The 25,678-nt window shown below is 40.7% G+C and overlaps 2 protein-coding genes and 1 pseudogene across 11 annotated transcripts; 2 read left to right on the top strand and 1 right to left on the bottom strand.

Annotated features, from left to right (window-relative positions):
* The first annotated feature begins 2,186 nt into the window (after positions 1-2,186).
* On the top strand, positions 2,187-4,743 carry LOC102709249 (annotated as a pseudogene).
* A 682-nt stretch (positions 4,744-5,425) lies between these two features.
* LOC102712893 (probable starch synthase 4, chloroplastic/amyloplastic) lies at positions 5,426-25,301 on the bottom strand. Of its 10 annotated transcripts, none has more exons than XR_001549631.2 (22): positions 24,979-25,296; positions 24,790-24,846; positions 24,663-24,690; positions 24,516-24,585; positions 24,266-24,379; positions 23,854-24,076; positions 22,710-22,844; positions 21,737-21,841; positions 21,361-21,456; positions 20,880-21,009; positions 20,612-20,662; positions 19,664-19,774; positions 19,034-19,143; positions 18,761-18,926; positions 18,586-18,666; positions 18,429-18,494; positions 18,198-18,311; positions 17,655-17,716; positions 17,436-17,532; positions 17,011-17,201; positions 16,624-16,737; positions 5,426-5,723 (listed from the first exon to the last, which is right to left on the bottom strand). XR_001549631.2 is itself a non-coding variant. In XM_015833801.2 (21 exons), exons 1-20 carry the CDS (start codon positions 25,089-25,091, stop codon positions 17,082-17,084), a joined length of 2,049 nt encoding a protein of 682 aa, XP_015689287.1. In that variant the 5' UTR covers positions 25,092-25,296; the 3' UTR covers positions 15,353-16,714; positions 17,055-17,081. The 10 variants fall into 10 exon arrangements, 3 of the variants coding, with proteins under 3 accessions (XP_015689287.1, XP_015689286.1, XP_006649149.1); XR_001549632.2 differs by having other exon boundaries at positions 5,426-5,711; XR_001549630.2 differs by lacking the exon at positions 5,426-5,723 and adding an exon at positions 15,354-15,988.
* Positions 11,538-14,529, top strand: LOC102713171 (wall-associated receptor kinase 2-like). Its single transcript, XM_006649087.3, has 3 exons — positions 11,538-12,510; positions 12,599-12,739; positions 13,130-14,529. The coding sequence occupies exons 1-3, from the start codon at positions 11,583-11,585 to the stop codon at positions 14,335-14,337; spliced, it is 2,277 nt and encodes a 758-aa protein (XP_006649150.1). The 5' UTR covers positions 11,538-11,582; the 3' UTR covers positions 14,338-14,529.
* Positions 25,302-25,678: the final 377 nt, after the last annotated feature.

The raw sequence follows: 25,678 nt of genomic DNA, 5'->3' as shown, positions 1-25,678 counted from the left end.
TTTGAACCATAAACTCGTATAAAATATTTAAAAAAGACCCCTTGACAGACAGTATCGACTATCTTTTATTTAATTTGGCTGACATGACATACAGTGGTCCCACATGTCAGGTTTTCTATTTTTTCCTATTTCCTTCTTTTATCTTCTTTCTCTTCCTCTCCTATGTCTCTCTTCTTCCTAAACAGTCCCGTGAAGGACCGCATTATCCTCGTGTTTCCTGGAGATCTAAACAAGTGTCAGTTATCAGTGAGCTAACAGACGCTGGTACTATCGCTAATAAATGCTTGACTATGTTCACGATATGTAATCATTAAAATGATTAAACGGTGTACTCCTTTAATTTAGTTCTTATAGCCCTGCAGCATCGTGAAATCTGGAGAATGCATAATATAATTGACAATGATCAATAAAATCGATTCATTGATCAATAACAAGCGGAAGCAGAATCCTGACTTTACAACTATGCCATATAGTTAAAAGCATTTTCTAAGTATCGCTGGCCTTCAAGCATGTACTCCCTCCTTTCGATAAAAAATATTTATCATTTATGACAAAATTTGATCGAATTTCTAATATTTTTGATAAGAGTGTGAGCACTAAACTACTATTAGGACAGACTATTAATCCAACTCTTTTTAAAGTTGACGATAAAATTAGAATTGACCTGTACTATGGTAAATAAGCTAAATAATACATATGGTAGCTGCACAAAAACAAAGGTATACCGCTAAAACGAATGACAACGGATCGGAATATTGTCATGGAGCAGAGCTTAAGCAGGACCGCTTCACCGCCGTGTGTGGTCTGGGTCATCACACTCCGTCCAATACTAGGGTCATCACAGGTAACGACCGGCCCCCGTTATTTCGCTTAATGAAAAAAAGGGGGGAAACAGCTTATTATTATCTACTACTACCTCCGTTTCATAATCATAATACAAGATATTTAATTTTTTTTGCAATGTTTAATCATTCGTCTTATTTAAAAATTTAGTACAAATATAAAAAATAACACATTGTGCTTAAAGTTATTTTGATAATAAAGTAAGTTATAGGCAAAATAAATAATATTTTCACAACTTTTTGAATAAAATAAATGATCAAACATTGCAAACAAAAAAATCAAACATCTTACGTTATAAAACGAAGAGATACTATTATAAAAATAAGATGTACTTCCCTCGTCCATTGCAACGGACCGAATCATGTGATCACTAAATTAATAAACCTTGCGTTCAACCATAAGATAATTAAGGGGCATGTCTGCCCAACCTGTGATCGTGGGTTCAATCCCCTTTAAACCGTCTCATGTACAATTAAAATAACGATTTAGCATTCTATGTTATGGGATAAACTATAATAAAAATATCACGAAATCTAGGATTCTAACGGCTATGTGTTTTTAACGCTCCACCTATAAAAACATATTTGGTACCCGTGTCTTTTAGTACAAATCCCACGTAGAATGTCTTTTTCGCAAAAAAAAAATCCCACAGATATTGTCCTAAAACATATTTGGTAGCCGTGTTTTTTGGTAAAATCCCACGTAGAATGTCTTTTTCGCAAAAAAAAAGATCCCACAGATATTTTCCTTTTCTTTTTCTCGAGAAAAGATTGGCAACAAGAAAAGGTCAGTAGTTAAAAACTGCATGTACAGCGGCAGTACAATGTGCAAATGAAGCTTTTGGTACAAATACCACACATAATGTCTTTTTCGCAAAAAAAAAAAGGATCCCACACATATTGTCCTTTTCTTTTTCTCAAGAAAATATTGGCAACAAGAAAAGGTCAGTAGTTAAAAACTGCATGTACAGCAACAGTACAATGTGCAAATGAAACAGCATGCTGAACTCCTGGCTCTTGTGACGCATAACCAAGCAGCTTTGTCGACGAAGCGCGTCCGTTTCGAACCAAACTACCTCGTCAACGAAGTGTGGGAGCCTAGCATATCTGCATCTTTCTCTTTTTTTTCCCTCCAATCCTCAAATTAATAAACCACGCGTACAATATCTAGCTAGATGTGTCTTTTTTATGTTTTGGAAAAGAAAACACCCCTAGATTTGCGACATGCATGCCGCACAATAATCTACTATATATAGCTGCTGGTGGATACTAGTATTAAGCAAACAGAGGCAGAGCAACGAGGCAAGAGAGTTTGCAGTTCGTGAGCTAGCTAGCATGTCAGGAATGGCTACCAGTAGTAGTGCCCTGAGAATGCAGCCGGTTGCGTTAGCCGTCTTGCTCGTCTGCCTGGGCCTAGCGTCGGTGACACCAGCGGCGGCTCAGCAGCCGACGGGCTGCCCTGACAAGTGTGGCGAGATCAGCATCCGCTACCCCTTCGGCATCGGCGCTGGCTGCGCGCGCGACGAAGGCTTCCAGCTCGTCTGCCGCGACAACGAGTCGCCACCGCGCCTCGTAACGTCTCAATTCAAGCCGCCGCAGCAGCTCGTCGGCCTGTCCATGGACGACGGCGAGGCCCGGGTCCTCCTCAAACCGCAAGGCAAGTGCTACTACAAACCTCCGATAATGGGAGGAGGTCCAGGAGGAGGAGGAGGAGGAGGTGGTGGTGGTGGTGGTGGTGGGAGCTCCCCAGATATTCCCACCGTGTCTTATACGTCCATCAACGGCAGCGGTACCTACCGCTACTCGGTGACCAAGAACCGCCTCGTCGCGCTCGGCTGCCCCAACCTCGGCTACATCGTCGACGGCTCCGGCAACTACGTCAGCGGCTGCATGTCTGCGTGCCGCCGGCCTTCGTCGGTGAAGAGTGGTGCTTCTTTGCCGCGGTTGCCGGGGCGGTGCACCGGCGAGCGGTGCTGCCAGAGCATCATACCCCCAGCTCTCAACTCTTACGAGCCGCGCATGTTCAATTTCGAGGATGGGACGGCGGACGCCGAGCTCCGTGGCAGCACTACGCCTTGCAGGTACGTGTTCTTGGTAGAGAACACCTGGATCGAGACCGTGTACGACGACAGGAAGGATTTCAACCGGAGCGACGGCGAATTCGAGGCCGTGCCCGTCGTGCTCGACTGGGCCATCCGGAACGTCTACAACTGCAGCACCGCCATGCGCAACAAGACGGACTACGCGTGCCGGAGCACGCACAGCGAGTGCTTCAACACCAGTGACCGTCAGGGGTACCGGTGCAAATGCTCCGAGGGCTACGAGGGCAACCCCTACCTCGACGACGGATGCACAGGTAGTCATTAATTTTGACTCAAAGAACTTTATTTTTTCTTGGATGTCAATTAATTTCCATAGATTTTGTCTAATCAAATGATGAAACTGCTTTGCGAGTGGAAGATATCAATGAGTGCCTACGCCCAGAAAAACAAATGCTACGGACACTGCACAAACATGTTAGGAAGCTACACTTGTGTATGTCCTCCGGGGACTAGTGGAAATCCGAAAGAGAATAACGGTTGCCGCCCAAATGACAAGTTCACTTCAGCTTTGGAAGTAGTTACAGGTACGGTAATAATTAACTCGTCGTAATGCAAAATCACGTTAAATTGCATATCTAATAGAGTAATAATGGCATAATGGGTATGCAACGGCGCCGTGTTCAGGGGTCAGCGTCGGTATCTTCTTGTCAGTGTTCATGTGCTTCTGGCTCTACCTTGGGCTCAAGAAGAGGAAGCTCATCAAAACGAAGCAGAAGTTCTTCGAGCTGAACGGTGGAGTGATCTTGCAACAGCAGATGCACTCCGGCGGAGGTGCCCCTGGGTTCAGGATATTCTCCATGGAAGAGCTCAAAAAGGCAATCAACAACTTCCCCACTGACCGTGTTATAGGCCACGGTGGTCACGGTGTCGTCTACAAGGGCGTCCTTGAAGACAAGATGCTAGTGGCCATCAAGAAGTCGAAGATGATGGAGGAGGCCGAGAACAAGGAGTTTGCCAAAGAAATGTTCATCCTCTCCCAGATCAACCATAGGAATGTTGTGAAGCTTCTCGGTTGTTGCCTTGAAGTTGAAGTGCCCATGCTAGTCTACGAATTTGTTTCAAATGGCACCCTTTACCACTTCATCCATGGCAAGAACCCTAAAGCAGACGTACCACTTGACATCCGTCTTCGGATAGCTGCCGAATCTGCCGAGGCTCTCTCCTACATGCACTCGTCGGCTTCACCGCCAATCCTCTATGGAGATGTCAAGACAGCAAATATCCTGCTTGATGAGAATTACAACGCCAAAGTTTCAGATTTTGGGTCTTCAAAGCTAGTACTAACCGATGAGGCTGAAATTGCAACGTTGGTTCAGGGAACTTGCGGGTACCTAAACCCTGAATACCTGATGACATGCCAACTGACCAATAAGAGTGATGTGTATAGTTTTGGTGTCGTTGTAGTGGAGCTTCTAACAAGGAAGAAAGCACTGTACCTAGACGGGTCAGAGGAAGACAGGAGCCTTGCGTCATGCTTCACCACAGCAGTGAAGGCTGGTCATCATCAAGAGCTTTTGGACAGCCAGGTAAGGAACGAGATGGATGATGACATGCTCACAGAGATTGCAGATCTCCTGATGCAATGCCTAAGCATGACTGGACAAGAACGTCCGACCATGAAAGAAGTAGCTGAGAGGCTAGAGATGCTGAGGAGATACCAGCAGCACCCTTGGGCTAAATCTGAAGGCAATGCTGAGGAGAATGAAAGATTGCTCGGCATGGAACAACAGAATGGAAATTACCAGTTCAGGCAGCATGATGTTCTTGATTTGGAAGGTACGTATACATTTAGCTTGTAGATCGTGTTGTTTGAGCTAACCTTTTGTAAACCAATCAATAAATTCATAAAATTCTTTGTGTGTAACATGGAAAGACAACTATGGAGTGCAATGAAAATATTGCCATGAAATTTGTGTGGCTGTAGGAATGGCAAGAAACTGGATGATATAGAACGATGATATGCACATGTGAGTATTAAAAGGTTCATGTACGTTCTTCTGTTAAAAGAAAATGTTTCATTTATCATCTTTAAAAAATAACTCGAGATACAAAAAAGTTAGTGTAAAATTTTAGTACCTTAAGATATTGGGACAATTACAAATTTATCACTGGTTTAAAATAATATTGCAAAACTAGTACTAGAAAATTACAAAAATACCACTAGAACGATCATTCTAGTGACATCCTTGCAATTTAGAAAAAAGCAAGTGGCAATTTTGCCAATGCCCCTAAGATATATTGTACGTCAATGGACTTTTTCAAAGATTATAAAAAAACTTTTAAAAAGGGTAAAAACAACATGATGTATAGACAACTCATGACGTCATGATCATTAAAATAGAAACATTTAAATAAGAATATAATGCCATTTTGGATTTACCGATGATCATTAGAACAATCAACAAATATCTTAACTAGAATGCAAAACTTTTGGAATATTTCGGAAATATTTTTTTACGCTTTTAGATTTTTTTTAGATAATGGGAATCTCTGCTTTCGCTTCAATAGAAGTTACCACCGATTAGAGTTTTACACTGGGAAACTCAGCCCGCATCATCGTCGCCGCTCTGTTACAGCATCATCTCCACCGTCTCCCACGTCCCCCGTTTGCTAAAAATGAGTGTCCCTACGACACTGCCGATGAATTCCGGAGATGATGCGGTGTGATCCGATTGTGAGGTGGCTCTGCCTCATCCCCGACGGCCTTCCTCCTCCGCAACTGGCCGTCGGGCACCAAGTCCTCCTCCTCGGGTTCTTTTGCTGCGTTCTAAACTGATGGCTACATAAGATAATTAGCTAGCTGAAAAATGATAAAATGTGAATAGTATAGGATTAATTAAGTATTATTTTAGTGACTAAAAATTTTAAAAATAGATTTATTTGATCTTTTAAAAAAATTATATAGAAAATTTGCGTACGAAATATATCATTGAGCAACTTTAAAAACGTGCTATCGGAAACCAGGGATTAGGGTTAGTTAAACCGAATACGCTAGAAAGGACTGGCCCAGATCCAGGCCAACAAGAGGTGGAAGCTCACCAAGTTCGTGAGCCGCGCCCAGCCGGTGGTCATCGCAGGCCCAAGCGGCCCGTCCCCCCGGCCCCAGGCGGTGTAACTTGGTCCGTGACGACCGAGCCACCCTTATTCGGCGCCGTTGATTTTTTATACACGTTTACCATTTGTTTTATTTATTTTTTAAAAAAATTATAAATTTATATATATACATAAACATATACTTAACAATAAATAAAATGATATAAAAATAATGAGTAATTATGTAATTTTTTAAATAAGATAAATAGTTAAACGTATATTAAAAAGTTAAGACGGAGATAGTATGAAATATCTCATCTCTAGCCCTACCTCTACATATTGCAGATTTGTAGCCAGGACCAGGAGGTTAAGCTTGATCATGGGCAAAGCCTCTCCTCTCCTCCGGATTTCCGGCCTTTCCAGGTGGAGGGAGCCATTTTACCTTACGCGGTAGCTATGAGCGCCGCTGAACAAGGGATTGGGCCTTGGGCTTTTGGGACTGGTTCTATTCCGAGTGAAAAATGTGCATTCGTCTTTTTTTTTTTCGATTGGCATATGTCGTTTTTTCCTCGTTACTCTCAAAATGACATATTTTGCACATTAGACGCTTTTTTTTTAATTACATGGAATATCCGGTTACACAATTTCTAATGAATGGTTAGTTGGTTACGTGCCCTTTAACACGCTTGAGGAAAGCGTCCAATAATCTACAAAGCTCAACAATCCTTGATATTATTAACATGGATTCTATCGAAAACTCATGTGTGCAAAATTTACAGATACACAGATTTAAATCTTGCAACCTTGTTTTTATGCTTCTAGTTGTGTTTATAAGTCAAAATTAAAATTAGAGTTAATTATGTGGTGTTTTTATCATAGTTTATTTTTTAGTCTTTATTTTAGATCGCTAAGAAAACTAAAATTCACAGAATATTTTTTATTTACAATAATATCATTTAACTTTTTCCCCAAACATCAAAAGATGACACCTTGGTGAATAAAATTATGCACCATAAACTTCACCACTATACCATATCTACTTCATGCTATATAGACATGACAGTTTCGTATGTAGAGGCCAGATTTTTAACCATTTTCTAATTAATAAATCACTGGTTAACTTCGTTGACAAGAGCGCGGATACCCTAATATGGCCTAATTTAAAACATATTGTATTACTACTTATGAAAAATTATCTATCTATATAAATTAAATATTTTAATAAATAGTGGAGGTATCATACCTCATAGTACTTTTTCAATGATGATAAAATTTTTCTTATTAAATAGTTTACGAAAAATGGTCTAAGTAATGTAACATATTTTTTAAAAAAACATGATTTTAAAGAAATAAAATTAAAATAATCTGTCTCGGTAACAGTAATACCCAGTTCACATCTCTACGTACTTTTCTTTACTCAGCTCTTGTACGGTCCATGTCCTCCCTCCTCCTACTCATTTCACTGTCGAGTAACACCAGGCAGCAGAACAATACTATCAAGGATTACCTTTCAACCACGAAATGGCCAATCCCATCAAGAGAATACGGTATCATTGTTTCCATGTTACTATCTTTATTAAATGTTCGCATTAAACAAATCCTTGTCCTTTTCCCCAAAAAAGATCCCATAGGGAGTTAGATAGACAGTTAAAAATGGCAATAGGCAAGAAGGCAATTGGCAGTAGTGCAACGGTGCAAGTGGAGCACATGCTCAATTGGTCCTAACGGTGCCAGAGCAGGATACCGCCCAACGTCACCTGCTACGAGCCGTTCGTCCAGGGCTTCCTTCAAGGAAGGGGACGGGACAGGCTTTCGTGCAAGCACGACGTCTTGTAAGCGTTTGTGGTCAGGACTGCTAAAGGGTTAAATGGAAATAGGTTAAATGGATTAGTTTTAATTTGGATTGTGTTTGGTTGGGTGCAAATGGACTGTAACTTCGAATGGTTTGGATTGGATTGGGTTATAAAGACAAATGGATGGGTATGGATTGAATTTGGTTGGGTTATTTTAGGTTCTAAATAGATTTAACCCATGGAGGGTAAATGGATCCTTTTAACTAGATAGCTAATGGATAAAATAGTAGACATACGTGGGGCCCATATGTAGAAATCGATCAAAATTTATACAAAGTTACTTTTATACATAACAGATCATCCCACTAAATTTTAGTCAAATTTGATAAACTTTTATAGTGTGAGCACGAGTTTTAAAATTTTAGGTCCGAGTTTATACATATCAAATGGTGCATCCATTTTATAAGAGTGGGTTGAATCCATTTTAACCAAATGGGTTGGTGCGGGTTGGGCTAAAATCAAAGTTGGATTGGTTTGTATTGGATCCCAATAAAGAATAATTGGTGCAGATTGTTTTGGTAGACTAATTAGTAAAAAAAATATATTAGAGTAAATTTGGATTGGATTATAGTCCACTGCAGGCTTATTCGTGGTGAAGGACAAGTGGATCCACAGCACCTACCGCGCCCGCGCCGACTTCGACCAGACCGACTACGCGTGCCGGAACGTCGACTGGGCCATCCGGAACGTCGCCAGCTGCGACATCGCCAAGCGCAACAGGACGGACTACGCGTGCCGGACCACGAACAGCGACTGTGTCAACTCCACCAACGGCGTCGGATACCTCTGCTACTGCTCCAAGGGCTACGAGGGCAACCCCTACCACGACGGCGGATGCCAAGGTAAAAAAAAATAAAATTGACACCTCCCATGCAACATCCGTTTTCTTTTTTCTTATCAGTTCAACCTGATTTCTGTCGATTTGGGCGATTCGCGAAGATATCAACGAGTGCGAGCAGCCGGATGAATACCCATGCTTCGGCGAGTGCACCAACACGAAAGGAGGGGTAGCGGAGAGACTGGAGCGTGGAAAATATTGTATGACCCATGCTTCGGCGAGTGCACAACACGCTAGGAGGGGTAGCGGAGAGACTGGAGCGTGGAAAATATTGTATGGGAGAAAAATAATATGATCTGTTGTAATCTGTTGTATATTACACTGACTCTTAAGGGTGTATTTATAGCGTACATAGGAGATAGAAACTTGAAGTACAAGATAAATATTCTATTGTATCTCTCTAGGATTTTATCTTTATCTATAGAGTTTCTATTAGAATCTGTTATCTCTAACCGTATGTATATATATATCTAACATGGAGATATTGAGGAGATACCAGCAGCACCCTTGGGCTGAAACTCAAGGCAATGCTGAGGAGAACGAAAGATTGCTCGGCATGCAACGGCAGAATACAAATTACCCATTCAGGCAGCATGATGTTTTTGATCTGGAAGAAGGAAGTACATCGTGTTGTTTGAGCTAACCTTCTATAAACCAATTAGGCATGCTAATGAGTTGAATGAGAATATATTAAATGGATAGGTTTCTAATTTGGGTTGATTTTGGTTGGGTGCAAATTGATTGCTATTTCAAATGGTTTAGATTGGATTGGGTTATAGGAACAAATGAAGTGGTATGGAATTTGGTTAGCTGATTTTAGGTTTTAAATAGATTTGACCTGTAGAGGGCAAATGGATCTATGTGATTGGGTAATTATTGGATAAAAGAAGAGACATGTGTGGGACCCACATATAGAAATTAATTAAATTCTGTACAAAATTACTCTTATACATAATAAATCATCACACCAAATTTTAGTCAAATTTAAAGAGTTTTTACAGTGCGAACGCAAATTTTAAAATTTTATGTCTGAGTTTATACGTACTAAATGGTTACATCCATCCTGCTAGAGTGGATTGGACATATTTTAGTCAAATGGTTTGGTGCGGATTGGATTAAAGTTGAAGTTAGATTGGTCTGGATTAGATTGGATCCTAATAAATAAGAGTTTTTTACTATCATTTAAAAGATCTTGATGTACCAAAAATTTTAATACAAAATTCCAATATCTTAAGATACATTGCACCTCGATGTACTAAATTTTACACCGAAAAAAATATAGTACGTTGAGGTATTTTTTCAAGGATAGTAAAAAAACCCAATAAATAATAATTGGTGTGAGTTCGTTTGGTAGACTATTTTATGAAGGGATGGGTTGGAGTGGATTTAGATTGGATTAAAAGTCCATTAGCACGCTTAAACCAATCAATTCAGATACAAATTCTTAAAATTCTTTTATGTAACATGGAAACACAACCATGGAGTGCAATGAAAATACTGCCATGAAATTTGTGTGGCTACAGGGAGAAAAGCAAGAATGATATAGAACAATGATATGCACCTGTGAGTATTAAAAGGCTCATGTACGTTCTTATGTTAAAAGAAAAGGTCAAAACAACATGATGTATATAGACAACTCATCACATCTTTCCCTCATCCATTCTGTCAAACAAAAAATGGGAACAAGCTCTACCTCAAACCAAACAGACAACTAGAATTATTCTATAAATAACAGCGATCTCTCTAACCCAACCCACCCTATACAAGAATCAAACACACCATTAGCTTCGTGGACTGACCTTCTGTCCTGTCCCTAGCAAAACTAGCGGCCGTGTCAATGAAGCACGTGCACACGCGGCTCAGTCGCTCAGTGGAGCGACCGAGATGAAAATTTTATTTCCAAGATCAGCAAAGCAATTACTGCACCGATCATACAAAATTACTCTCTCCATACAAAAAAATTAACTTCTGAGAATAAATATAGACAACTAGATGTTCTTTTTTTACGGATGGAGTACCAAATAAGCACTACAGTCTCACCTTCCGACATCCCTATGGCCTATGGGTATCAGTTTAAGCCACTATCCAGAACCCTCCATACATCATACTATTCATTTAGAGAAAAAAGGTGAGATGGCACTGGTTTGATAGAAAGCATGCTGGGAGAGTAGACCGGGTTTACAGGTCTAAGACTGTTTTGCCTCAAAAAAAAGTCTAAGAACAAATGGCAAGGTGTTCAGATTGAGAATTTTTTTGAAAAAAATATCACGTCAAATATTTGATCGGATGTCGGAAGAGATTTTCAGACACGAACGAAAGAACGAATTTTATGGCTAGCCTAGAAACCGCGAGACGAATCTTTTGAGCCTAATTAATCCTTCAATAGCACTTATGGCTAATCATGGACTAATTACGTTTAAAAGATTCGTCTCAAGATTTCTTTCATTAACTATGAAATTAGTTTTTTGGTTCATCTATGTTTAATGCTTTATTTAGCTATTCAAAAATTCGATACGATGTTTTTAGAAAAAAAAATTAGGAACTAAACAAGGCCTAAGAGAGAGACGCGCGATTGACTGGACCAAAACAGTGCAAGTGTCGAACATATGTTACATATATGCTCGGCTGTTGGCTTCCTATATACTTTCTGACGACGAAACAATCAGCTTCATGGACGTTGACCGCCGAAGACAAACCAGACCTCGTCAACGAAGCACGGGAAGCTTAGCATGCATCTTCCTTTCCAATCATGCAATGATGTAACTAAACCAAAGAATGAAGCGCACATCCGAAGGATAGTTTAGTTCATGCCATCACAACTACGATCTACTTGTACTGAAACGTACCAGGCCGCCATGAAAACAAAGCAGAGCGACGAGGCAAAGAGTGAAGCAGAAAGAGATAGCTAGCTAGCATGTCATCAGAAATTGGGGTTGACCTGAAGGCGGCTCTTGCCATGTTCGCCGTCGTCTTGCTGTACTTAGGCATGGCGCTGGCGCCGGTGACACCAGCGTCGGCTCAGCCATCGCCGGGCTGCCCCGACAAGTGCGGGAACATCAGCATCCCCTACCCCTTCGGCATCGGCAGTGGCTGCGCCCGCGACAGCACCTTCCAGCTCGAGTGCAACCACAGCTCCTCCCCTCCACGCCTCCTTGCACGCATCGACCCCACGTCGTCCAGTTTGAAGCTCCATCTCGTCGGCCTGTCCCTCGCCGACGGTGAGGCCCGGATATACAAGAACGCGTGGACCAAGGACAGCCCGTACAGCGACGGCGCCTTCCTTGGGCGAGAAGGCCCTTTCCGCTTCTCGTCGGCGAAGAACCGCCTCGTCGCGCTCGGCTGCCCCAACCTCGGCCTTTTAATGGACGCCGATGAGATGTACGTGACCGGCTGCATGACCCTGTGCGCTTCGCCGTCGCCGGCCGCCATTTCCGCGGCGGCGTGCACCGGCGTGGGATGCTGCCAGACCTCGATACCCTCCGGCCTCCACACCTACTACGTGAACCAGGACAAGCCTCGGAACGTCACCCTTCAGTACTACGGCGCCACCGAGTCTCGCTACGTGTTCGTGGCGGACGCCGAGTGGCTCGGTAGCAGCGGCGCCGGCGGCGGCTACCGCGGAGATTTTAACCGGACCGGCGACTTCGCCGTGCCCGTCGTGCTGGATTGGGCCATCCGGAACAGCGGCGGCAACTGCAGCGCCGCCCGGCGTAACGCGACGGCAGACTTCGCGTGCCGCGCCGACCACAGCGTGTGCGTCGACTCCACCAACGGAGAAGGGTATCGGTGCAATTGCTCCGTGGGCTACGAGGGCAACCCCTACATCAACGGCGGATGCCGAGGTTAAAAAAAGGACACCTCCCATACAAAATCCGTTTTTTTTTCTTATCAGTTCAAGCTGATTTCTGTCGATTTGGGCGATTCGTGAAGATATCAACGAGTGCGAGCGGCGGGATAAATACCCATGCTTCGGCGAGTGCACCAACACGCCAGGAGCGTACTCGTGCAGATGCCCACGAGGTGCTCGTGGTAACCCGCTCATTCGAGGGGGCTGCGTCAAAACTAATATAGGTACCTATACCAATCAATGTGCTTGTCATCTTCGAACTTATTGACAGATCTAGATTAAATGTGCTAAACTAATCTACTTGAGAGTGGGATCGACTGTTGTCATGTATATGAAACTCTGGTTTTCAATTGATCTATGGACTATGGTTACATGGTTTCAGTTGTACGTAGATTATACAACTGGGTCAGATGTATAGTGGGATTCTTGAGAATAGTACATTGTTTTATTTGTTTGCCCAAGTACTAGCACCAATTACTCTGATATTTTGATAAGGCTGGTAATCCTATTAACCAACTGTTGGGCAAGTACTGGCACTAACTATTCTCAATGATAAACAAAGTGTGCCTTGATAGAGAACATTTTTCATTTTTCTTTCTTCTATTGTGCTCCAGGTTTAACTATTGGTATTGGAGTTGGCAGTGGTGCCGGACTTTTGGCCATGGTATTCGGTGTTGTCTTTTTGACACGTAAGATCACGAATCGTAGAGTAATAAAGCTTAGACAAAAATTCTTCAAGCAGAACCGTGGGCATTTGTTGCAACAATTGGTATCTCAAAAGGCTGACATTGCTGAAAGGATGATCATCCCCTTGGCAGAACTGGAGAAGGCCACGAATAACTTTGATGAATCTCGTGAGCTCGGAGGAGGAGGGCATGGCATCGTTTACAAAGGGATTCTATCCGATCTTCATGTTGTTGCGATCAAGAAATCAAAGGTGGCAATCCAAAGGGAGATCGATGAGTTCATAAACGAGGTAGCCATTCTCTCACAAATCAACCATCGCAATGTGGTAAAACTTTTTGGATGTTGCCTTGAAACAGAAGTGCCATTATTGGTTTATGAATTCATATCAAATGGTACCCTTTACCACCATCTTCATGTTGAAGGACCACTATCGTTGTCTTGGGAAGATAGGCTCAGGATTGCAACTGAAACAGCTAGAGCCCTTGCCTACCTTCACTCGGCCGTATCATTCCCTATTATACACAGGGATATAAAGTCCCACAACATCCTATTAGATGGCTCACTAACAACAAAAGTATCAGACTTTGGAGCTTCAAGGTGCATTTCAGCTGAACAGACTGGGGTCACAACCGTTGTTCAAGGAACACTAGGATATCTAGATCCTATGTATTACTACACAGGACGTCTTACCGAGAAGAGTGATGTTTTTAGTTTCGGTGTCGTTCTAATAGAGTTGCTTACCAGGAAGAAACCATACTCATACAGATCAACTGAGGATGATAGTCTTGTTGCACATTTCACTGCCTTACTCACACATGGCAACTTGGGTCACATACTTGATCCTCAAATCACGGAAGAGGGGGGTGAAGAAGTTAAAGAAGTAGCCACGTTAGCCATGGCATGTGTTAAGTTGAAAGCGGAGGAGCGACCGACTATGAGACAGGTGGAGATGACACTTGAAAGCATACAATCATTATTTCTGCAGCAAGAAGTGTTGCATAGCGTGGCCAGGAAACAATCCAAAGATAATCATGTCCCAAGGAGCTACCCGGCAAGTGAAGGTACAAGCAAAGAATCAACTAGGCAGTACATCCTTGAAGAAGAGTACTTGCTCTCGTCAAGGTATCCTAGGTAGTGGGTTTTTTTTTTTTTGGTAAGTTTGGATCGATAGAAAGCATTATCACATTGTACGAGGTACGAAATACATGAAAGCTATATTGTTAATATGGGTTTTGTCTGCTTTCTTTTCCAAGCACATATGAAGTTGTCATCTTTATGCTATCGCTAATGTATGCAAATACCATACGTCTAGTTGGGTGGCCACATTCTCGTATGTACCATTTTTCCAAATAGATAAGCCACACATACAAATAAACATACCATTAATACCTTCATTTCAAAATATAAGTATTTCTAACTTATTTAGCGAATATTAGTGTTAGATCAAAAGGTTTTCTTTTAGTCCCTTTAGTGGTCAATTTTAAAATTTTGAATTGTTTAGATTTCTTTTCCAAGCATCTAATTGGTTATAGAATCATTAAAACTAGCAGGCTAGCCCACGCAATTGCGCAGCTAGCAGCAAAATAAATTTATTATTATGATAAAAAAATATCTATTTTTATTATATGGTTAGATTTCAAAAGAATTTGGAATAGTCGACTGTTGCCTATGTCCATTATCAGGAATAGCTTATAAAATTGATGATATGCTATTGCTGAGGGAAATAATATGTAATAAGTAACGATAACAACGTGTTTAATTTTCAATTGTTCAAGCATCCCCAAAGGGCTCTCTATCGCATTCCATTAAAATTTAAGAATTTTACCAAAAAAAAAAACACATCTATAAGACTATTCTTAGTTCGATCTAAGATAAAATGGTGAGCTTCTATGGCACTCATCCACTAACCTTGTTTACCCATATACGACATCATCCAGCTACCCTTGCCATTCACCTCTTAATTATCACCAGAACCTTAAGATTGAACCTTACCGTTACTAAGGCTTCGTTTTTGTAGTTTTAAGAAGATTTGCTCGTTGTTAGCACTCACCTGCTCATCTTCCTACCATCCCTTGGTTGTCATCGGGAGCTAAAAGACCAAACCTTATCACTGTTCGGGTTATATTTTTATAGCTTTTAAATATCCCACCCACCACCACATCCCTATCCCTACTCATAAGATGCCCCTTTGCTCGCTCTACTATCCCTTGGTTCTCATCGGAACCTAAAAGACCAAACCTTATCATTGTCCAGGTTCTGTTTTTATAGCTTTTAAATATCCTACGCACCACCACATTTGTACTCAATTGATGCCCCTTTGCTCGCATGCTAGTTGTCCCTCCTCTTTGTTCCCATTGTCAGCGTTTTGTCCATTGTCCCTCCACTTTCTTATCATTGGCACCTTAAAAAATTGAATCTTATCGTTGTTAGGATTTTATTTCTATAGTTTTAGAATTTCTTCCAATCACATCCTCCACGGTGACATCAAGACGGCAAATATCCTCCTCGTCAACAAGCTCATCACAAAAGTTTTAGATTATGGGACATCAAAAGTAGTGCCAAATGATGAGTTCGAGATTACAACTCTAGTGCAGGGAACTTGTGGGTACTTAGACTCTGAGTACCTCATGGCATATCAACTGACCGATAAGAACCATGTGTATAGCTTCGGTGTCATCTTGCTAGTGCTTCAAGAATGTGCTCTACTTTGATGGACTGGAGGAAGAGAGGAGTTTGCTCTTGTGTCATGCTTCATGACAGCGGTGAGAGAAGGACGCCATGAGGATCTTGTTGGCAGCCATGTGAAGAAGATGGCAACAGAAGTTTAATAGTAGAGATGAAAGGCTCACGATCAAAGTCACCAAGAGCAGGTTTAAAAGTAGAGTCAATTAGTTATAAACCCACATTGAACCCATGAGTTTGGCTATGTGCATCTTAGCTATGAGAGGCCAAGAGTATTCTCAGAACAATTGTATCAAGTGTATCACTTGATGTAATTGATCAAGTTTAATAAAACTTTCATTATCTTAAAAATAAGATTGATTTTGTTATTTTCTCCTATCTCTTTCTCTTATGTATTTAATATTCTTGGAATATGTGTAGAACCAGTTTTTGCATGAGAGCCAACACTCTTCAATTTTCATTCTCTCTTTCCCGTAGGCTTATAGTTGGCGCAAGCTTGCTATTATACTTGCTCTGGTAGGCTGGAGATGTTAAGGAACCAGCAACACCCATAAAGGTGATGGCAATCCGTATAAAGGTGATGCTAAGGAGAGCTTGCTTGGTATTGAACAGAGAAATGTGGATCACAAGTTCAGACACCAGGATGACTGACCCAGAAGATCCAGTTTGCTGATCCTAGTATTTGTACCATTCGGTATGACCTGGTTTGGGTGTAGAAATAAAATGGACAGATTGTTACCTTGACCATGCGTCGGTACTAACCGTCCCTATGCTTTCTCCAAAAGACCAAAGCACCCTCAGGAATACAAATATTGTTGTCCCTCTGTTCTCTGTTCAGTTACAAGAAGTCGACCTATCAGAATAGAACTTTCAGTCACAATAACGTTGTGAAATAACCTCCAATAAACTGGTGGATCGTGATTGGTTTGCACAATAACCCTGGTTTTTGTCATAGTATTTTTGCAATGTTGTCATACTTGTTTCTCTATAGCAAAAATAGCATGTGATTCAGGTATTTGTAGCGAGCAGTAAAATCAAAACTGAAAAACTAAATGTATTTTACAGACTACTAGAATGAATTATTTGCTTAGCTAAAATTACAGGTAGTCTAAACAGCTAGACTTACAGGATTGTTTATGGGCAAATATTGTATTTAGCGAGCTGATGTACCATGAAGTCGCCAGAGAAATGAATCATTCACAGCTTCCTAACAGCAGAATAAGCCTCCCAATGTAGGTCATAGCACTCAGCATCCCATGATAAAACTTTTGACATCCCATTCTTAATACGCCAATCCCACTGAGAAGGGGTTTTATTCTGCACATTTTAGAGTAACTTATTCAGAGAGGTTGTATTAGCTTGTTCAGAGTAATTGAATCAAGCCCATGTTTGACGTGTCTATTCAAGAGGCAAAGAAATTGATATAGCTTAATCAGAGAGGTTGTTTTTGCTTCCTAAGCCTTTTTTATTGCAGATTTGGCATATCATGATGATTCAATAGCTATTCCAAAGGATAAGTGTTAAGTAGTGCATAAGAGAACGTGAACTTACAATGTCGTCAAGAGCTTGAGGAAGGGACATGCCCCCATATGTTGAGATGATGTACTGAGAGAGAGCTGTGCTGGGGTTGTCATGCCACTCAGTTTGCCTGGTTACAATTAAACACTGGGCCATAAGTTACACATAATCACATCTTGGGCTCTTAGTAAACTTGGGAACATAATTGCTAATGAACGCATCAAACATCTCATCAAAATATTGTGTTTTCACCTGGATCCATTGCTGGGAAAGTTTATCTGTACTGGTGCAGATCCATATTTTATTGCCCTTATCTGCTCACAAAGATGTGTCAACTTGCTACAAAACAAAGTGGTGAGGTTGAAACTAATAGCATGGCACAGCAATTTCGTTTTTTTGTATTTCAAAAATCAAAATATAATTCTGGTAACTTATGATAGTGCTACATCAACAGTGTATACACAAGTGCGCAGCCAAAATCGGACATGCAAAATAAAATGTCACTAAAAACAAAACTATATCAAAACTGCAAGGAGGGGCTGGTTAAAGTACACATCAATTGCTTCATTTCACTAAGCATGTGAAAATGAATCTGCACTGCTTGTGTGCCAAGGGGCCAATTTCACTCTTGATTCACCGAGTATCTACTATCTACAAATTAGTCATACTCTGAAAACTGGAGAATCCCTCCTTCCCTCAAATCATGTGACACCTGATTTTTCTAAGTTGTTTTTGACACCCTTGAGAAGTGAACATTAGCTTGATAAGCAGAGGCTAGAAAAAGGTTTTCCATACCGCTATTTGCAGTGATGGGTCATGAAAGGAAGAACACATAAATATATCAGAGCCTGCAAATATCAAATGTTCCAGGGCCTCATCGTATGTCTCAATAAACATTACTCTGTCTCCCTGTTTGATAAATTGAAATAAGTGATAATGAAATCAAAAGTTACTTTACAGTCTCCATGAACATACAAATCTTACATAGGTTACTTATGAATTATGATAGTCATGGAACAGTAATACCTTCAGTTCTTTTAATGCCTGCACAGTTGAGCTCATCGCAGGCCCTTTGCATTCCATCAAGACAACCTACACAAAATTAATTCTGAAAATTATGCTAGTAGAGAGCCTGACGTTTCTGAGCCCAAACTCAAGGTAATTAATAATTAGTAACACAGACCTGAGCACCTCCATCCAGAGCAACATGAACAGCTTCCCTAAGATCATCAATATTTGAATAACCATCGTAGACACACCCAACCTGACAAACAATGTATGCTTCGTGAGAAACACTGCAATGGATAAACAAAAAAGTGTTTTTAAGTGCACGACAATGGAAACTATGAGGTGCATACAACAATGGAAGAATCAATATGGAATCCAAGGCGTCGCTTAAGTGCCTTTCTGCAAAAGGATTTTCCTTCAATGTGATTTGCAGAATACCGATGAGGAAGATAGATGTCTTTGGATGGATCCCAATGTTCGCCATCCAACCATTGGGAAGCAACCAACACCTTATCCCTGCAACAGAACGAAGTTTGTTTGAGAAACAAGAAACTCTAGTGGTGGCCAACACTCGTTAACCCTACAGGGAGATAACTATAGAAAGCAAACAGGATGACAATTACTTGTGTGTAGTTAATGTTGCTTCCAACCCATGTCCTAAGCCTTGGATAACCACAGCTCTTGGGTGGGTTGAGGACATTAACAAAACTTTATTTGAGTAAACAATCCCTCCCTGAAAACAAAATAGATTGAAGCTCAGACTCCTTGGGGACATCAAGGAAACTAGGACTAGAAACACATGTCAATTGAAAGTAGTAGTATGGATAAGGCAGCTTAAGTTTCATTTGCATCAATTACATTACAGAGTATTCACAGATCACATGAATCAGAGTCTGGATGTGTGGTTCATGTCAGCCAAGCAAAGTTTTCCTTATGATAGTTCCACACAACACATGAATCAGAGTTGGATGTGTGGCTGGAGGAAATAAAGCTTGCAAATATGCAAGTGCCAAGTGATTGCAGTTGCCATGGTGCTTTCCTTATCCAAAATTAAGCTTCACATATTTATCGTTCACAGGATCATGTATTGAACAATTTACTTCTATCTGGTGTTTTGATGTCTTCATCATGCACATAGGGATAGACATAAAAAGATGAAAGAAATTTAGAATAAACAATAGCATAGTCTTCAATTGTCATATATCACAGTAGTCAACCCTAGCATTGACTCCTAAAATTTTAAGAAGACTAACCTTTAGAACATTGACAAGACTTGTCTTGCTATTGTCCTGCAGACGATCAGGGCGATGAAGTATCTGAGGATCAAGTCCGCAAAGTTCCAGCTTATTTGGATCCTCTAGGCACTGCATATAGGATTCGTTTTGTCAATGTCCATTAAATTTTAAAGATATTTGAAAGATTCATCTCTAGTTAATCCAAATTTTGCTGTGTTGTTGATAAAAGCAAGCAAGACACAATTCATAAACTTCAGATGGTAGCAATGCACAAATCATGAACATGCATGTTGATCTGTTGGCTCATTTGGAAAGAGCGGAACGCCAGGATTTTTGAGCATAAGACGAAATCAGCGACACAATTGTTCAACGAAATCAGAGACGAGATCGTCATTTGGGCAGAGGCTGGCTATTTCAAATGCTGTGAGTAGCCCTTCGTTTCTTATTTTCTGTTTTTCACCGGCTCTGGCCGGACTCAGCAACCTCCGCTGAGTTTGTAAAACACACCATGTACATGCTTCTCTCCTTAATGAAAATCGGTTAAGCCTAGTCTGGGCTGCCCCACAAAAAAAATGCACAAATCATGAGCACATATACATATTCCAATAGGGTACTCAATTAAAATATGAACTAGCTAGTCCCACCAGTAATAACAGATAGGTCCCTGATAGATAATGCCAGAAAAGACATATGTCCCTTTCCCATACTGTGGCTGGTAAGCTGATAGTTAACTTCAATTTCTCAATTTCAAGGTCTAGCGAAACAATTTCACGACACAATAAAAAAAATTGACTAATATTTGAAGGATGATATTATTTACTACATCAAAAGGATTCCTTTTTTTTATTCTCCAGACATTTGATATTAGAAAAGTTAATGTTTCACAACGGTGATTAGTCTGTTTCATCATGAACATCAAATACAATTAACTAGTAGCAACTCACATAAAACATATATAATATTTACTTGTGAATTCAAGTCTTGACATGTCAGTACTATCCGAGTGTTCCCAAGTCCCTGAAAATTGAATATGACTTATAAGACAAAACTTCACATGAGAACTTAAATAACAAAATGTTCAGATGATTTTCTACAGCATATAAAAACTTCAACTATGCTTCAGCATAAACATTTCCAGTATTTTACAGTTGTCCTAAACTGATGAGTGAAACAAAACTTTCTTTGAGAAAACAGAGTATATTGGCGAGAACAAATAAGCTTTAACATGACTGACCTGGTGAGCAAATAAATCCCAGAAAAGCGGCCCCACTATAGAAGTTTCCCAGTTATGTACATGCAAAACGTCTGGCTGCTTTCCAGATTTTACAATATAATCCAATGATGCACGGGCAAAATAGGAAAATCTGTAACAATGTAATTATCAATGTTAAGTTGCTAGTTATGGTCTACATAACTGATCAGTTTGTTTCAGGCCCATATAACCCTTTGTATTATTGTACATTACAGGCATTATTTCTAGCTCAATACAGCACATTAATTGATACAAGCAAACATGGTATCAGAGCGAGGGTCTAAACAAACAACTGGCAAGTACATAACAGATAAACACCATAGCACAAACATGTCATAAGTTGAATTTCTGACAAAGCTGGACCTAATAATTAACAGATATAAATAGAATGAACACAAAATCAGATCCTTCCATATGGCTCGTTTCTAAAGTTTACCAAATTTGCTAAATTAATACAACATACCGCTCAAAGTCATCGGGGTAACCACGTATCATATCGCGATCAAAATATGAGAGTTTCACCGGTTCTATGAGTGTAAGACTAACACCACTTGATATACTGCATTAAATAAGATTGATTAGGAGGGGAAACCAAAAACACGGTTAGAGCTCAAAAAAAAAATACAAAAGCACGCACAACAATAAGTTATTTATGACAATAACTTAAAAAAAAGAGCATTTTTCCATCCTTGAGGAGGTACCATGAGGTACCACTGTTTTCTATATAATTCATGGTACCTCCTCAAGAATGGTAAAATTGCTCTTAAAAAAAATAAGGTTTTGATGATAGTCAACAAAAACAAGAAATTTCTTTGTGCATAATCGTAGTACATACTTACCCTGTCCATATTCTGTTTTTATGCCAATGACCACCAAAATAAGATTCATAGTCTGCTTCAGCTTTCCTCAGACAATGAATTCCATCTTCATTTATGCCAGCATACCTGTTTTTGTGTTATGCTAGTGAAATTAATTTGAGGCATAGATGTGTCACCACCAAAAATATATTTCAAGGCCTCAGGAAGATGTGTCACCATCAAATAAACACACACTAGAGATCATTTGCTGATAGTCTTGACAATTGCTTGGGATGTGCAGCTCATAAAAGACTATAAAGTTACTGAATGGCTTATTCGGCAACTATCTTAAGATTTTAGAGTTTTGCGTACACACAATAGTGAAAAGCATGTCCAGAGGAAATCCTGAGTTGCAATTTAAAGTCTAGAGAGGTGTTCCAAAAAAACGGGGGGAAAGGCCGAAGACGTATAAGCAGACTAAATATAAAGCTCAATCCAAAGAGGCGGAAAAAACGGTAAGGCTGATAATAAAGTATAAACTTCAAGGCAATAGAAGAGTACAACATTTGAGCTTGGGTAAAAGAGACAAACACTGCAAATTACGAACCAAAAGATGAACTCAAGCATAAAACTGAAAAATAGAGATGAAGAAATCCATTTTTTCTCCAATAAAGCTTATCAAACATCTAAATATCTTGATGTTCAATTTTCACAGCCATCCTAGATCAACAAGAAAAATAAGGGGGCAATTCGACGGAATTATCAAGATTGAGCATGTGCAAATAAAAGTTAAACTAAAAATTAATGGATATGAAAGACAGTATAAATCCAACAAATTTATCAAAAACAAATATCTCTTTCTTAAACATTGCTGAGAATTGAGACCCCACAAGAAACCATTGCCATTTGTATGCCTAATCAATTTATAAATACAATTAGAATTATTGAAAAGATTTGAAATGGACAAAATTATTAGTGCAAAGGTGATCTTGCTTTTCAGAAGGAAATTGCATACTTGGGCAGTATGACCTCCACCAAGTTACCCTTTCTTTTAAGTGCGGAAGATAATCCAGTAACATAGGTTGCTAATGATCCACATGATGCTATTGGATCCATTTCACTGCAGATGTGCACAACGTGTAGAGGTTTCCTGCAAAACAGTAATTTGAATCGCAGTCATGCAAATCTGTAACTGTAAACACTGATTATGATGGAATAAAGTCAGATTAAACAGGTAGTTTGAGCATCATAAATTGAACATGTAGTTCCATATATACGAAAAATTGAAGTGTATTTCCATGGGATATTTAACTATTCGCCACTATAGGAATTGCCAACTCTTCAAATGCCATTTTTAACTTTGTGTTTACAAATATACCACTGGTGAGAAAACTTACACTAATAATTTGCCATTTTGCATACATGGAGCGCCAACTCAACACGCCAACGTGGACAAATGACGCAAAATTACTGAACTACCCCTCTGTAAAAAAACAAAACCAGCCCCTCTCTCCCCAATCGCTGGAAAATGTTGGTGTTGCCAATATGTCTTATTTTAATCCCATTTATTGTGCCTTAGATTTTTTAGCTGTTATGCACTTGTCATTTATTTGGATCCAATTTATTATGCCTGAGCAATTACATCAGTCAATGAGATAGTTTGTCTTTTTTTTAATCTCATTTATCGTGTTTTAGATTTTCTTTAACTGTTATGTACTTGTCATTTATTTGGATCCAATTTATTATGCCTGAGCAATTACATCGGTATTGTGTTGTATCATTTTTCCATAATTTTGATTTGTCGTTGCTTCAAAATGTGGCATAATATAGCTATACTCCTATCTGTTAATCACAATATAAAAAAAAGGACAGTTTGGTAATTTTGCATGATCTGTCCATGTTGGCATGCTGAGTTGGTGCTCCATGTGTGCAGAAATGGAAAATTATTAGTGCAACTTTTCTCGCTGATGGCATATTTGTAAGCACAAAGTTAAAAATGGCATTTGGAGAGTTGAGAAACGCTAAAGTGGCAAATAGTTAAATATCCCCATTTCCATGCTTATTCAAGTTATATGTATGTATAATGAAGTAGGATCTTTGAATATAATATGGCAGTAGTAAAGCTAGAACCTGGAAGACAGAGAGGTAGTGGTACATACTCTACTGGTTTACGCAGAAAGAGTCGCAATTCTGACAGTAGTTCAGTATCTTGCATATGATGAGTATCACAAAAGATGCTACTTATCATGTATCGGTTGTCAAAAACTTTCTTCCTTAAATCAGACGCTTCTGCCATGCCAACCATACCAGAAACGGCCATTGTATCAATCCGCAAAAGCAACTCGCAAAAGATTGATGATTCTGCTGTTTCCGTGGAAATACCTGAAATATGTAAAAGGGAATGGCATCATCAAATTTTAGATCTGCAGATTACCTCTTAAGAATGATAAAGAGAAAATATAAGTATCACATCAAACAGAGAATTGAATTGCTCGATGCTATCCATCTCGCACTCTATCCTCACAGTTAATTGACGAGTATTTTGGCATTAGGAGAGTATCACCACCATACCTTTCATTTCTGTTTCAAGTACTTCTATGTCCTGCAGAAGAGATTCATTTTCATCCTGCAGTTTCTTCAGCTCTTCCATGGCCACAAGCCGCTGCTTGTTAAGGTATAGGATATCTGCACAATTAAGGCCATCAAACACAGATAACGTTTTTCTTTTAACAAGCACGCCACGCCACGCCACGCCACACGTGACACATCAACTATTTCTATATTGTGGTACTAAATTCAGATCAAACTGAGAAGTTATTACTTCGCTGAGCCTCACTGAATAGCTCCCATATGTCGATTTCCTTGCGTTGTTCATCAGTCAAATAAGTTTCCTGCGACATCAGCTCTAAATTCATGACCCTCCTAAACATGGGCAAACGTGTTGCAGCTTCGAACTGTCAATGCATACCTGGTCATTGTTTGCTTTCACGCTCAGCCTACACGAACTCACACGCATTAACCACCATTTGCGTCAGATTGTGAAAATAAAACTGAAAAAAAAAAGGCTGGATACAATACGATCAGCAAGCACCCACCGGACGGAATTGGAGCCCTCGCGATGGGGCTTGCTGCGACCATCGCCTCTCCCCTCCCTGGCGACATACGCACCAATTAGAGGATCAAACGCCCAAACAAGCCACGATGACAAACACCGACATGTGTGGTACGAGCGCGCGGGCGCGAGCGCCGGCCGGCGCAGCGGAGCAGCAACAGCAAGCGAGTACCTGGAGCAGCAGGACGCGAGTCGATCCACAACGACACGCGAGGAACGCCGGAGAGGACGAGGCGGTGGGCGGATTCCCAGCGCCGCTCCGACGACGATGGCCGGCGCCTCCATCTCTCCGCCGGTGCTTATCGCCGCCGACCCGCCGCAACAGTAAGGGACACCAGCAACAGCGGTACCACCAGCATTGGGGATTTGTGGGGTTTGGATTTCTGAATTCTGCGGCGGGGAGGGCTGATCAGACGAGAGAGAGGAAGTGAAGACGAAAGGGAAGCGTGCTGCAGCGCGTGCGCGTGCGCGTGAGCGTGATGAAGCTTAGCGTGGGGTGGGGTGGGGTGGGGTGGGGTGGGGCGCGGTGCGTGCCGCGCCAGGTTTATCAGGAGGGGTTTGGAACCAAGCGGCGCGGGGTGCCGGGTGGTTAATGGCGTATTAGCTTTTGCTTTCCTTTATCTTTTGGCGTTTTACTGGTTCGGTGGGAGCGAGCCGAGAAGCCTATCACCTGCAGCTCTCCGGCACACCATGCCACCAAGACATGATGGGCCTCAGCCTCACTATCCTTGTCGCTTGCCGACGGCCCACCAGTAGGGGCACTAATGGTCCAAGCTTTTCTACTACTATATAGTAACATTTATGGGTTGGGGTCAATGGGCTAAAATTTATAGTTTTAGTACCTAAAAATATTTAAGGGTTTAATAAAATTT

Source organism: Oryza brachyantha, chromosome 2 (genome assembly GCF_000231095.2).
Source record: "Oryza brachyantha chromosome 2, ObraRS2, whole genome shotgun sequence".
NCBI classification, from domain to species: Eukaryota; Viridiplantae; Streptophyta; class Magnoliopsida; order Poales; family Poaceae; genus Oryza; species Oryza brachyantha.
The sequence above is the reverse complement of the archived record's forward strand: the minus strand, read 5'-3'. Positions and strand labels throughout refer to the sequence as shown.

Bases quoted from the DNA above. Each gene is read 5' to 3' on its own strand.
- LOC102712893 (XM_015833801.2), bottom strand. From the start codon at position 25,091: ATGGAGGCGCCGGCCATCGTCGTCGGAGCGGCGCTGGGAATCCGCCCA. The intron at 22,845-23,853 runs GTATGTACCACT...ACTGTTTTGCAG, and splicing joins TTTCTGCGTAAACCAGTAGA to GAAACCTCTACACGTTGTGC. The intron at 19,144-19,663 runs GTTAGTCTTCTT...TTTTGTTTTCAG, and splicing joins GTCTTGTCAATGTTCTAAAG to GGAGGGATTGTTTACTCAAA.
- LOC102713171 (XM_006649087.3), top strand. From the start codon at position 11,583: ATGTCATCAGAAATTGGGGTTGACCTGAAGGCGGCTCTTGCCATGTTC. The intron at 12,511-12,598 runs GTTAAAAAAAGG...CGATTCGTGAAG, and splicing joins CATCAACGGCGGATGCCGAG to ATATCAACGAGTGCGAGCGG. The intron at 12,740-13,129 runs GTACCTATACCA...ATTGTGCTCCAG, and splicing joins CTGCGTCAAAACTAATATAG to GTTTAACTATTGGTATTGGA.